The 12,407-nt window shown below is 42.6% G+C and overlaps 1 protein-coding gene across 4 annotated transcripts in view; it reads right to left on the reverse strand.

Moving 5' to 3' along the window:
• Window positions 1-219: 219 nt before the first annotated feature.
• LOC134600970 (NAD-dependent protein deacetylase sirtuin-3-like) overlaps window positions 220-12,407 on the reverse strand; it is a 59,408-nt gene continuing 47,220 nt past the window's right edge. For all 4 annotated transcript variants that reach the window (XM_063445367.1, XM_063445368.1, XM_063445365.1 and 1 more), the window contains 5 exons: window positions 11,600-11,832; window positions 9,368-9,468; window positions 9,086-9,247; window positions 8,765-8,977; window positions 220-1,073 (listed from right to left, as the gene is read on the reverse strand). In XM_063445367.1, coding sequence (XP_063301437.1) covers window positions 1,062-1,073; window positions 8,765-8,977; window positions 9,086-9,247; window positions 9,368-9,468; window positions 11,600-11,832 — 721 coding nt within the window. In that variant the 3' untranslated portion in view covers window positions 220-1,061. The remainder of the gene's footprint in view (window positions 1,074-8,764; window positions 8,978-9,085; window positions 9,248-9,367; window positions 9,469-11,599; window positions 11,833-12,407) is intronic.

The raw sequence follows: 12,407 nt of genomic DNA on the forward strand, positions 1-12,407 counted from the left end.
AAGCAAGCATGCTTTCCCCATTGAAGCAGAATAAAAAAACCTAGAAAGCTCAGTTTCAAATATTTTATTCAAATTTATATAAAATCATTTATAAAAATCAATATCCAATATACCCATTGGTTATCCACTGAACAAATAAAAGACTGTGTACAATAAATTTTAAAAAGTTCAATACAAATTTTCAAAGGCAAAGTTAAAAGTGTGAATAAACAACCTCATGCTGTTAACTAGGTCTTCGGAATCTAGAATCTTGTGTAAGCAAGCAAGACTGTTTCCAGTCCTTCAAAACCATAGAAAACATTACCTACACAATCAAACATTTTCAATGTTCAGACATTAGGAGTTGTTTTTAAAAAAAATATATATATATTTTACTAGAGTTAAAGAAAAACCAAACAAAAACACAGAAATATGGACTAAAAGGAACTCTGCATAAAGCACTTCAGAATGGTGAAGAGCTTTGTGTTTTCAAATGTGACAGGCTCCAAACAGTCATATTGGGGGGCAGAAACATCCCTGGCAGCAAACCAGAAATCCAGGGACGTTTTCTTCCTCTTCCATTAGCCCAATGGGAATGCTACGAGCATGTGCACTCACTGCTTCAGCACGGAGCCTTCTCAAGTCGTTGCGGGAAAAAAAGGGAAAGGCTTTCAAAGGCTGCAGATAAGTTTTCAGCTTTCACCTCAATGAAAAAAACCAAAATAAAGATGCAAGCATGTTTTCATTGAGGCTGGATCAGCTAGATTTTTTAATTTTGGGAAGGGGGTAGGCGGCAATAGAGCATTCCTTGATTGACTAATGGATAAGTCATTAATAGCCTGCCAGTATAAAGGTTAAGGATTTTTTTTATTTTATTTTTTATTCGTAAAAGCTAAAACCGCTAAAAATTCTCTTTTGAATAAAATAATTGCTCAGAAAACTTAAATGAATTGATAAAGCAGACAAATTCACTGATCTTAACTGGACTTTTACTTTGGATGGTGTATTCAATCCATTCCAGGACACTTCATTAACCACCAGGCAGAAAGACAGCATTTCCCCTACAATTCAGCAGAACAGTCTCAGGAACCACCCTAAGGAAAGAGAACAAATTGCATCACACTTTTAGAAGTCTGAAATGTCTCAAAATCATTTTAAGGGTGCTACTAAAACCAAGAATTTCTCCTGGACAGTATTCTCCTTTAGACCCCAATCCAATTCCCTAGAGCCGATCTTCTAGAAAAAGGTGTCTAGGAAAGCTTTGGAGAAACATTAGTAATCCAGAAGTAGGCAGGTCATAATTTTCCTTCCCCATCCCCACACAATATGTACAAAGATCCTTCCGCAAGAAAAAGACTTTGTATTGAAAGACACTTAAAGTGTAAAAACAAAGTAAAGGTAGATTATGCAGAAACACCAAAAATGGTAAGAAGTTTACATGGAACCTACAGTCCTATAAGTTCCCTTCTATGTGAGCCCTGCCCACCCTTCCTTGGTTTGAAACTTAACGTTACATTTACTCCCCTTTAGGGGCAAACAGAGCATTCTGGGCAAAATTATGTCTTGGGGCCCCATATACTAGTATTAAGTAAATGTTTCAAATAACTGTGTGCATTCTTTTACTTGTATATAGTGTTGAGGGTATGTGTTCACAATGATTTTAACACTCGTATGAACGGGCTACATACACAGTTGCACTTTGTTCATGTTAATGCATTTGTTTTTGTATATACAAACTGCCAATATGAATGAATATTTATTTGTATGTAATTACAGTAAATTTAAAAAGCATATTTTGTTCGTTTGCAAGTCGTGTTAATGTGTAGAGGTTGATTCACTTAACTCTGAATTGAGTAAATTACAAAACAAATTCCAAAACTGAAGGGTAAATGGCCAAGTGTCTATAGCGAAATTGGGCATTTTTACCAGATCACCTATGAGCCTAAATGTTGTAATTCTGATTTTAATTTGCTAAAATTCAGAATTCAGTAAATATGTACTTTTGCGGCATTTACACCAACTTTCAACAGTGTATTGGACTTGAATTTCAGTGAATGCAGGGATGTATTCGGTTTGTTAGCGTTTGTGTAAATACAGGAATGTTGGAATGTTGATGTGTGCATAATTGTCAGGGTGAAATTGTGGTTAATAAGATCGTATACTTTTTTATACTTCATTAATACAAAGAGAAGAGATAAGTCACATTAAAAAGATCATTCCGAATTAGACATACACGAGCAGTGCATAAAAATGGAAAATTGGATGGGTAGCAGTGTGCATAGAGGGCCTATATTTGTGAATGTAGGGCAAGAATGGTCGTAGAACCCAATATCAGGCTGGGGGGGAATGTGGAGGAAGGCGACGGAGTGGGGGAGGGCGGCGACGGGGTGGGTGAGGGCGGGGGGGAAGGTGGAGGAAGGCGACGGGGTGGGTGAGGGCGGGGGGGGCAAGGTGGAGGAAGGCGACGGGGTGGGTGAGGGCGGGGGGGGCAAGGTGGAGGAAGGCGACGGGGTGGGTGAGGGCGGGGGGGGCAAGGTGGAGGAAGGCGACGGGGTGGGTGAGGGCGGGGGGGCAAGGTGGAGGAAGGCGACGGGGTGGGTGAGGGCGGGGGGGCAAGGTGGAGGAAGGCGACGGGGTGGGTGAGGGCGGGGGGGCAAAGTGGAGGAAGGCGACGGGGTGGGTGAGGGCGGGGGGCAAAGTGGAGGAAGGCGACGGGGTGGGTGAGGGCGGGGGGGCAAAGTGGAGGAAGGCGACGGGGTGGGTGAGGGCGGGGGGGCAAGGTGGAGGAAGGCGACGGGGTGGGGGAGTGCAGGGTGTATGACAGTGGGGTGAGGTCAGGTCAGGGCAAGGTGTGGGGTGAGGTCAGGTCAGGGCAAGGTGTGGGGTGAGGTCAGGTCAGGGCAAGGTGTGGGGTGAGGTCAGGTCAGGGCAAGGTGTGGGGTGAGGTCAGGTCAGGGCAAGGTGTGGGGGTGAGGTCAGGTCAGGGCAAGGTGTGGGGTGAGGTCAGGTCAGGGCAAGGTGTGGGGTGAGGTCAGGTCAGGGCAAGGTGTGGGGTGAGGTCAGGTCAGGGCAAGGTGTGGGGTGAGTTCAGGTCAGGGCAAGGTGTGGGGTGAGGTCAGGTCAGGGCAAGGTGTGGGGTGAGGTCAGGTCAGGGCAAGGTGTGGGGTGAGGTCAGGTCAGGGCAAGGTGTGGGGTGAGGTCAGGTCAGGGCAAGGTGTGGGGTGAGGTCAGGTCAGGGCAAGGTGTGGGGTGAGGTCAGGTCAGGGCAAGGTGTGGGGTGAGGTCAGGTCAGGGTGGAGTGGGGTCAGGGCAGGGTGTGGGGTGAGGTCAGGGCAGGGCAAGGTGTGGGGTGAGGTCAGGGCAGGGCAAGGTGTGGGGTGAGGTCAGGTCAGGGCAAGGTGTGGGGTGAGGTCAGGTCAGGGCAAGGTGTGGGGTGAGGTCAGGTCAGGGCAGGGTGGAGTGAGGTCAGGGCGTGGGGTGAGTTCAGGGCAGGGTGTGGGATGGGGTCAGGGTGTGTGGAAGCTGTGAGAAGCCTCCACACACTGAAATACCTTTATGTAATTCCCTGGTGGTCCGGTGGAATAACTATCCTGTCTGCAGCTCCGCCGCGCGCAGAGCTGCAGACCTCGTTCTCACTAGCTCCAGTCAGAGCATTGCCGTGCTAACCCGCGACAACGCGCTGAGCTCACGAGAACCACATCACATGATCTGCAGCTTGGCTCTCTATGGGCAGACCATGTGGAGGGGCCTCTCACCCGGCAGCATACTGTGCAAGCCTCCGCGCCCCCTCACTGTCAGGCACTCTGTCACGGACCGAGGTTCCGACAGTTCAGTCTGCACTAAGGCGGTCGCAGTGCCCAAGCAAGCGCAAGGCCTTACTCGGCCGCCTAAATCGCCTAGAAAGCCAGCTCTGGTCTTGCACATACATGCACAAAGACTATACGCACAGCTGACAGCACAAGCTCACTGATCTGCACACAATGTCACTACAGAAAAAAATAAATTAAAAAAAATACACAGCTCACTTCACAAACCTCACAGCTCACTGACAGGAGGTCACTAGCTCACGATCACTGGAAGGTGGTCCCCCCACCCCCCATACAGGTCATCCAGGCTGTTCCTGTCAGCATGGTCAGCTGGTTGAAGAAGCTTGTCTGAGAAGCCAACAATGTGGGGTAAAGCACTGTAGCCCCCAATGTTCAAATAGTGGAAGGGCTAAAGGAGGAGGAAATGTGGACAGCAGCAGCCAGGGTATTCTGATAGATGCAAAAAAATTAAGACGGTAATGGTTCTTTGATGGATAGTACTAGTAGTACACAATCCATCACAACATGGTCACCCCCTGGATCCTGATATAGGATAGGTTTGTATGTGTAAATGCTGGTGTGAAAAGTGTTTGAATAAGGCTATATTTCTACAGCATGTCTGTGTGTTTGAGTGATTGTGAACACAGGGGTGACTGAGCGGTGTGTCAGTGTTTGTGTGCATGAACATTTGACACTAAGCAAATACATACAAGGATTCACACAAATACAATGCGTGTATTAAAAGTGCACTCCAAGCGCCATGACTACTACAGCTTTCTGTGGTTCTGGTGCAAGGAGCCTATATGTGCAGAGTTTAAGATATTCTGCCATTACAAAGAGATTATTAGATTCAGAGGGAAAATAACTTCCCCTGTAGCATCTATCATACAGTGTTCTGGACTGGCCTTACCTAAACAGTGCATTGTATGTGGCAACAGCATACTGCTGTCGTCCAGTTCCCTGTTAGTGTGCCACACCGAGTTAAGCTAGCCAACCTCTCCCTTTCATGCTTTTTTTATTTCTCTCCGTCCCATCTTACCTTCCATTTCAATCAGTTTTCTATAATCCCAGTCCTTTCTCCTCCAGACAGCTTCGCACATGCGGTCTGCATTTGTGTAATGAGGGGATGTGATGCCACTCCCTATACCCCACTCTTCTCCAACACAGAGCGCTGCCGTTGGCGGACTGAAAAATGGCATATGTGAGCAGACCAGGCAAGGATAGCTTCCAGCAGGTCTCACATGCAAACATTGCTGCTTTTTTATGCTGGGCCAGTTGGAGATCCTCTGATCTCCCCAGCCTGGCCATAGCTGCTCCAGACACCTGACTGCCACAGGCCTTCTGACCATGACCGATGTGCATGAGTCGTCAAGTCCGCCCCTACTCATTATGCTTCCTGTGTCTAAACTCATCTGATGCAGGAACCTACTCTTACAAAGAATGATTGTCATCTGCGATTTCGACCAATCCAGTACTTCTGAGAGATGAGCATGTGCGGCCAAACTCAAATGCGGCTATGCTTTCACTCTACTTTGCAGGATTAAATACAACAGCCACTAGAGGTGCTTTCTCCTGCAGAACAAACATTGCAATTACAGGGTTAAAACCACCAGGCTACACAGGGACGGATCTCCCAGTTCTACATATGGGTACCTAGAGCCCAACAAGCTATCCTGAGGACCACAAATCCGGCTATCCTCAACTCTATTCAGATATGGGACCAAACACTGCAGAAATATTCCCTGCGTAACTCCCTCCCCTATGACACCAGTTCTGAGGAACAGTGTTTTCCCACCAGGGATGAGGGCCTGAGACTACAGGGGGAGACTATGGGACCCCAGAGATACGTTCACCTCGATGTCAAATATATAGTCATCTGAACACCCTAGCCCCACTCCAAACGCGCGACTATTTTAGATATTTACAACTACATGACTTTGCAACAAGCGCAGAAGTTCAGGTGGCGGCTACAACATAGATTACCTTCTTTGAAAAAAGTGTGTTTAATGAAACCACACAAACCAAACGATTAACATTAGTTTAGAACGACCTTCATTCAGCAACCGACAAAGAAGCGTCACTGTGCTATACAGACCAATGGGAGGCCAACATGGGGGAGGTGTTGGAGGACAGATTGTCAGGATATTTCGAGGCATGTACAACAATGTGTAAAGGCTCCAAAAGCATACAGAATAGTATTCAGATGGTATACAACCCCAGTAAACCAATATCAGAAGAAACTGAATCCCTCAGATGCATGCTGGCAAATGTGTGGCAGCAAGGGTACCTACACACATGTGGTGGAAGTGCCCAGTGGTAGACTACTGGCATAAAATTACAAATTTAAACTCTCATCCTACAGAGGATAATAAACCTGGACCCATGGGCATGCCTGCTATCCAGACACACAGAAGACCTGACTAAACACGAACAAAAACTCCTAATATGATCAATCTAGCGACCCATAGAGCATTAGAAGAAAAAAAAAATAGTTGTACCCTGAAATCCCCAAATTCTCCTTAGACCTAGCAAAACGTAGGGACAACTGCCTTATGGAGAAGCTAATGGCACAGGTCAGTAACTCAATTAATACTTTCAATAAGGTGTGGGATCTATGGGAGCAATACGACAATATAGCAGGTCTGTCACAAGCACATAGCCATTGTCCATCTTTTACATTTGTTCAGAATGTGTGTGAATTTGGATAGATGTGACTAAAAGGCAAGTTGTCAGGAGGAGCAGTGTGATACCAGTTGATAAAGTGCCTTTGTGCTCAAAACTGGCAGTTCCTTGAGAAAACTGCATATGTGTGTTCCCACAAAGGTTTTATTATTAGAGCCACTAAAGCTCTATATAGTTCCCCATCGGCTACAGTCAATGCAGAACTTATGTCCAAACCATTTCTCGTTGCGAATGACACCCAGCAGGGATGTCCACTGTCACCACTGCTATATGTCCTAGCTTTAAAACCAGTAATCAGACAGAATAGGGTAAAAGTGGGAGACAGAAGAAGTTTAGTTTGATGATACTCTTCTTACGCAGTCGCAACCTTTAATTTCCCTTCCCAACTTACACTGAAATTCTGGACTACAGCAAGCAGTCCTGTTACAAATTGAATCTATTCAAAACCCAGGCAATGGGATCGGTAAGCGTGTGAGAGAGACTTGAGCCTTCTTTCAAATTCAACTGGCGATACTTTAAATTGTTGAGGTTGTAAGATACTTTTATGCCCAAGAACACAAACTTGATTACCAAAAATTATTCAAAGAAATTGAAAATACATTAAATATTTTGGAGGGTAGATACCAGACTTAGCTGAGGAGGATGGCAGCCATAAAACTGGTGATCTTACCTAAAAAGATTATATTTTTTCCAGTCCTCACAAATACCAGTTACATCCAAATATATCAAACTGTGCTTCCCACAATGAAACTCCTGCTCATGATCTGAGCCCTTAACAGACAAACTATGATCACAGCCAATGGTCGCTGTCTACACCACTGCAATCTATCCCAACATTATAAAGTAGGGGTCCCAAAAAGAAAAACTTCTCAATTATACACTGGCAATAATTGAACGTTCCCAAAATTACAGGCAGTATACCACCTACCTCCGAGCACATATTTTCATAAATACAACATATACACCAGCTTCTGTCACTTGCACAACATTAGATCAAAGAGGGAACAACCTGCTTAATGACATTTGCTACCATGCAAAAAGACTCAATGTGTTACAAATCTGTGAACGCAAATGTACGGAGACGAAATGAAAGCTCATACAAGAATGCCACCTGAGGCCTCTTCTTGCACATCTCACCTGGAAATTACTGTACTGTGGGTATCTTGTGACAACAAGACTTGCGCATATTTATCCAGACGTTGGTAAAATATGCTGGAAACGTAGCTCCGAAGTGAGAACGCTGCTCCCTTTTGGTGGACATGCCCCCCAGTGAAATTAAAAAAAAAAAAATTCACACTATGTAAGACACCCGGGTGCACCTGGGGTTGTTAAAGATAGAATCATCAGGCCGGTACTTCACTTCATTCCATCTCTAAACCACCTGGGGTCTAGGTCCATATTGGCCAATAAGAGTTTAACTTCTTGATGGCCAATGTTTATCCCTATTCTTTCATTTCAATCGTAGCAATCTATTCGGTTTATTCTTATTGAACAAGGTTTGACTGTAAAATGCATACATTTTAAGCCAAATCTAATCACAATAGAACTGAATAAGGCTTAGACCAGACTTTTCCAACACTACAAATTAACCTATATTGTAACCTCTAATATTTCTTGGATGGATACTATATGCTTTAAGTCAATACGTAAAACTTTGACTGTAGCGCTTGATGTATTTAGATTATAAAACACAAGTTTGAAAAAAACAAACAAACAAAAAAAAACAGTACATCAAGTAGCCATTCTGGTTCACTTCCCATGTTCTGACCTCACCAATACGAAATGGCCCTCAGTCGTGCTGTTCTGCACTTTGTGTAGCCAATTAGTTTTATTTTCTTCTCTGGGATCCAGTGAACATTAAATAGGGGTCCATTCAATTTGTTAAGTGGTGCTCTATTTTGTTTATGCACACAAAAGTGTTTTTAATCATCGTGTTGGGATGGAATTTATTGAGGGAACTAAAGTCATTCAAATATAATTTAAGAGCTACAGAAAACCTTAAACTGAATTGGAATGCTACCTATTGAGAAAAATTGTTGCTTTTGATATGATGTAGAATTTATTTTCTTGCCTTGCAATATGAAACCCGATAGTCAAATGTATGAATCAAATTCTTTCCAAATATATCTGTCAAGGTCATTGGCCCTTAATAAAATTGCAGACAAGTGTGCTGTTCTGGAAGCAATAATTATGACAGCGATGGAACAGACACTGTGCTGGGAAAAGGTAGGAAAAAATAAATAAATCTATATATACAAACAATGCTGTAGAAATTTCAGAGACATGAGTGTGAATACCTTTGACTTTTGTGATTTTAGAATGCCTTTCATTTCATCTTGCCAATGCAGAGAACGGACAAATCTTCTGGTCAAATCACACAACTCCCCTAAAGCTGCAACATCTGTGCTCTTCGGATGTTTGGTCTTAAAGGGTCCAACTAAATCTCTGTTAAGGAGCAGACGAGGCACGTTTGGTTGTACAGCATCAACTATTTTGGCGAATGGCTCAATCTGTCAACAAACCAAAGTCAAGTAATTAGTTTTGTTCCTAGTGCTTATAGCACAAGACGACAGTTATACAAGTATTTGGCTACAAGTTTAAAATAAATAAAAAATTACCTTCAAAGAAGTCCCCATGATAATGAGCAGATCTGCCCTGGGAAAGTCCTTGGTAAACTTCCTGAACCTTTTTGGTAGATCTTCTCCAAAGAAAACAATATCTGGTTTAACAACTCCATAACATGTCTTGCATCGGGGAGACCTTCCATTCATAATGCAGTCCTTGATAAAAATGAATGGGGAAGTACTAAATAAAATAACCCAAATCCCAACAACTCACACGACCAAATTACAAACAAACCCCCCCAAAACAATAAAAAGTCAATATAAAAAATAAGTTACCTTTGCCTCATTTGCAGGAAATGGACTGTAACAAAGATGGCAAGACGCAGAAGAGAATGTCCCGTGAGCTTCTACTAGCTTTGTTGGTGGAATTCCAGCAACTTGCAAATAAAAATAATTTGGTTACATGGAAAATAAGGCAAATTTAATATTAAAGCAATACCTAGCTGAAAAGTGAATACATTTCACAAAATAGTACACTGTTGGGCCACAGCCAGATTAAGTTTAACCAGTGCCCTATGCTGGATGCCATATCAGGCCCCCTGCAAGAATCCTGGGCAGTGGGCACTTATGCAGACATTGCCCTCACACACAGAGGCATACATTCACAGATACACTTCTTATTTATTTACTACTGGTATTTATAAAGCGCCACCAAATTCGACAGGGCTGTACAATTAGGGGAGAACATATGATATAAACTGACAAATAAAAAAAGGTAGAGGGCCCTGCCTTCATACATAATCCCGTTCACACACTCACATACCCAGAATTACAAAGACCGATACACAACACATACCTCCTACGGGGCTCTAAGGGGGTCAGATGGCCACCTCTGGTCATATCCCCTGACAGATTAAAAAATTAGGGCCTAGTTAAAACCATCTACAACCATCTCATATGTGTCAGTCTCATAAATTAGAACACTTTTTTAGTACTCAAACTGTACCGAGAACCATTGTCACAAACAAATAATTTGAGAAAGCCTGTCAATAGGGTGAAATTCATTTGTAGGTTATGCTTGTGCTTTCACAAGTTTATTTTCAATATTTGTGCTTATATACCTAATTTTGGACCTACCCGATTTCAACCAGAAGATTGTACCATCAAATTCCTTGGTGGGGATTATACACCCTATGCCATACGGATTAAGCAAACTCCAGATACTGTGTACTGCATTTCCCATGATTCTTTGCCAGCATTAAGGCTGTATGAGTATTGGAGGAGATATAGCACACATCTCAAGTGCAGAAGGTTGCATGCACCTGTACTAGGGCCTGAAATAATTTTGGCTATAGCTCTTCAAGTTTCATATTTCCAGATTCAATTTTTTTTTTTTTTTTTTTACAGTGCATAGTTTGACAGACATGTTGGCTCAAACATTTCAACGCTTCACAAGAGTACATGTCAATGCTGCACTATTAATGATAAAAAGCAAAACCAACAGAAAACGGTTGAAAAAACCTATACTCCATTAGCCCCTCTCTTCCCTCTCAGCACCTGTGACAGTTTTTACTCCAATCCAGCTATACACATCACAGCCATTTCCCATTTATTGCAGACTGAATAGCTGTACTGCCTCTGTGGTTTTAGCCAGGTAACCACTTATGTGGGAACAATTGAAAGGCAAGAGATTCTAAAATCTCCAATACTATACACCCACCAGACTCTACCCCCCCCCCCCCACCCCTAAACCAATCCTACAATAAGAATTTAAATAATTACATAATTAATTCCAATGTGTGGTTCTATATCTCATATTCCATGATAATTTTTCTTTAGTTTTTTTAAATTGGTGTTCATGCTCATTCATACAGGACCACAACAAACGTTTACAAGGGATTGGTAGGAGTTACTCGTTGAGACCATCACCTTGTAGAGCTATAGGGAGCAATAGTGAGAGAATTGCACTGTTCCGATCATTCTGCTTCCTCTCCCAATGCAAGTTTCAGAGGAGGTATTAACAGCAGATCACCAGTAGTATACATATCTTGCATGTCAAGATATGCAGATCACCAGATCACCAAACTGCAGATCACCAGTAGTATACATATATTTTCAAACCCACACTGCAGTGCGAGTGTTCAGTTATGATGAATAATGCACAGGCCTTTAAAGATCTGGCTACTAGCACAGGACTTCAAATTGCATGCATGTACACATAAAATGGTGAATAATCATTTGTGGGAAAATGCCATTCAAGTGTTTCATAAAGCACTTGATCTTTGGTCTCCTGAGCAACTGAATATTCCCAGAATACACAGGTTTGTCATGAAACTATAGTGTGAGTACAGAATAAAATGTCAACTTTTGTTACAAATCAAATCCCTTCCTATCGTGCAGTATCAGTTTTATATAATAATTACATGTTGACTAAAATCTATTTGTATACCAAGAGTGTTCACCCTTTAGAAACCTGAACAAGGTAGGAATATTGAAAGCTATTTCTGATGAAGATACAAAGTAACAGCTCATCACTAGTATTGGACATAACCAACTTAAGGAACTTACGCCTTTCTAAGCCATCAATGTTTTGAGTGTAGCACCTCAATAGCAGCCCTTTGTCGTACAGCAGTTTTACAAAATAATGGACAATGTTGGGTTTGTACTTTCCAGGGTAGAGTTCTTTAGCAAGAGCAAAGAAAGGCCGTGGGTTATACGTAAAGTAGTCAATTTCAAAAATTGCTTCAGGGTACGGTAGATTGTATTTCTTCAAATTATCATAGAGTCCAGAGCCAGGTGTTCTGATGCATAGAGGGAAAAATAAATATGTTTAAATCTTAAAACAATTACAACTGTTGAGAGAGAAAAAAAAAAATCTTTACAGAGGAAGGCAGATTTTACACCGTAAAACCATAATGCAAGGAACGCAAGACTATTACACAATCATGGATTCATTTTGTAACTTGCAACATTGTGGTACACAAACAATTTGGTAAAGGTAAAATAGAGTGCCAGGAAAACTTCCCTCAAGGGCTCTCAGCCCACTACAACTATTCTCTAAAGTATACAAGACAAACTATACCGGATCACTGTCCACCCTGCCTGTTAAACACCAGCTCTGGCATGTCAAATCAACCCAATGCCTTTAGCCAGTCTGAGCACCCCTGCAACACAATATCGACTGAGGAAGCAGGTTAAAGCAAAATGAGTCATGGCAAGATTACTTTTACAATTGGACTTGTTCGTTCATTAACACTTTTTAATCAGTTTGTTTCATTTAAATGCTTAATAAATTAAACAATCTGGTTAGTGCACATGTGGTCCATATACACTGATTTCAAGTAGCTGTTTGTGGAAGTGTCACCCCACAAATTGA

Source organism: Pelobates fuscus, chromosome 3 (genome assembly GCF_036172605.1).
Source record: "Pelobates fuscus isolate aPelFus1 chromosome 3, aPelFus1.pri, whole genome shotgun sequence".
Taxonomy (NCBI): domain Eukaryota; kingdom Metazoa; phylum Chordata; class Amphibia; order Anura; family Pelobatidae; genus Pelobates; species Pelobates fuscus.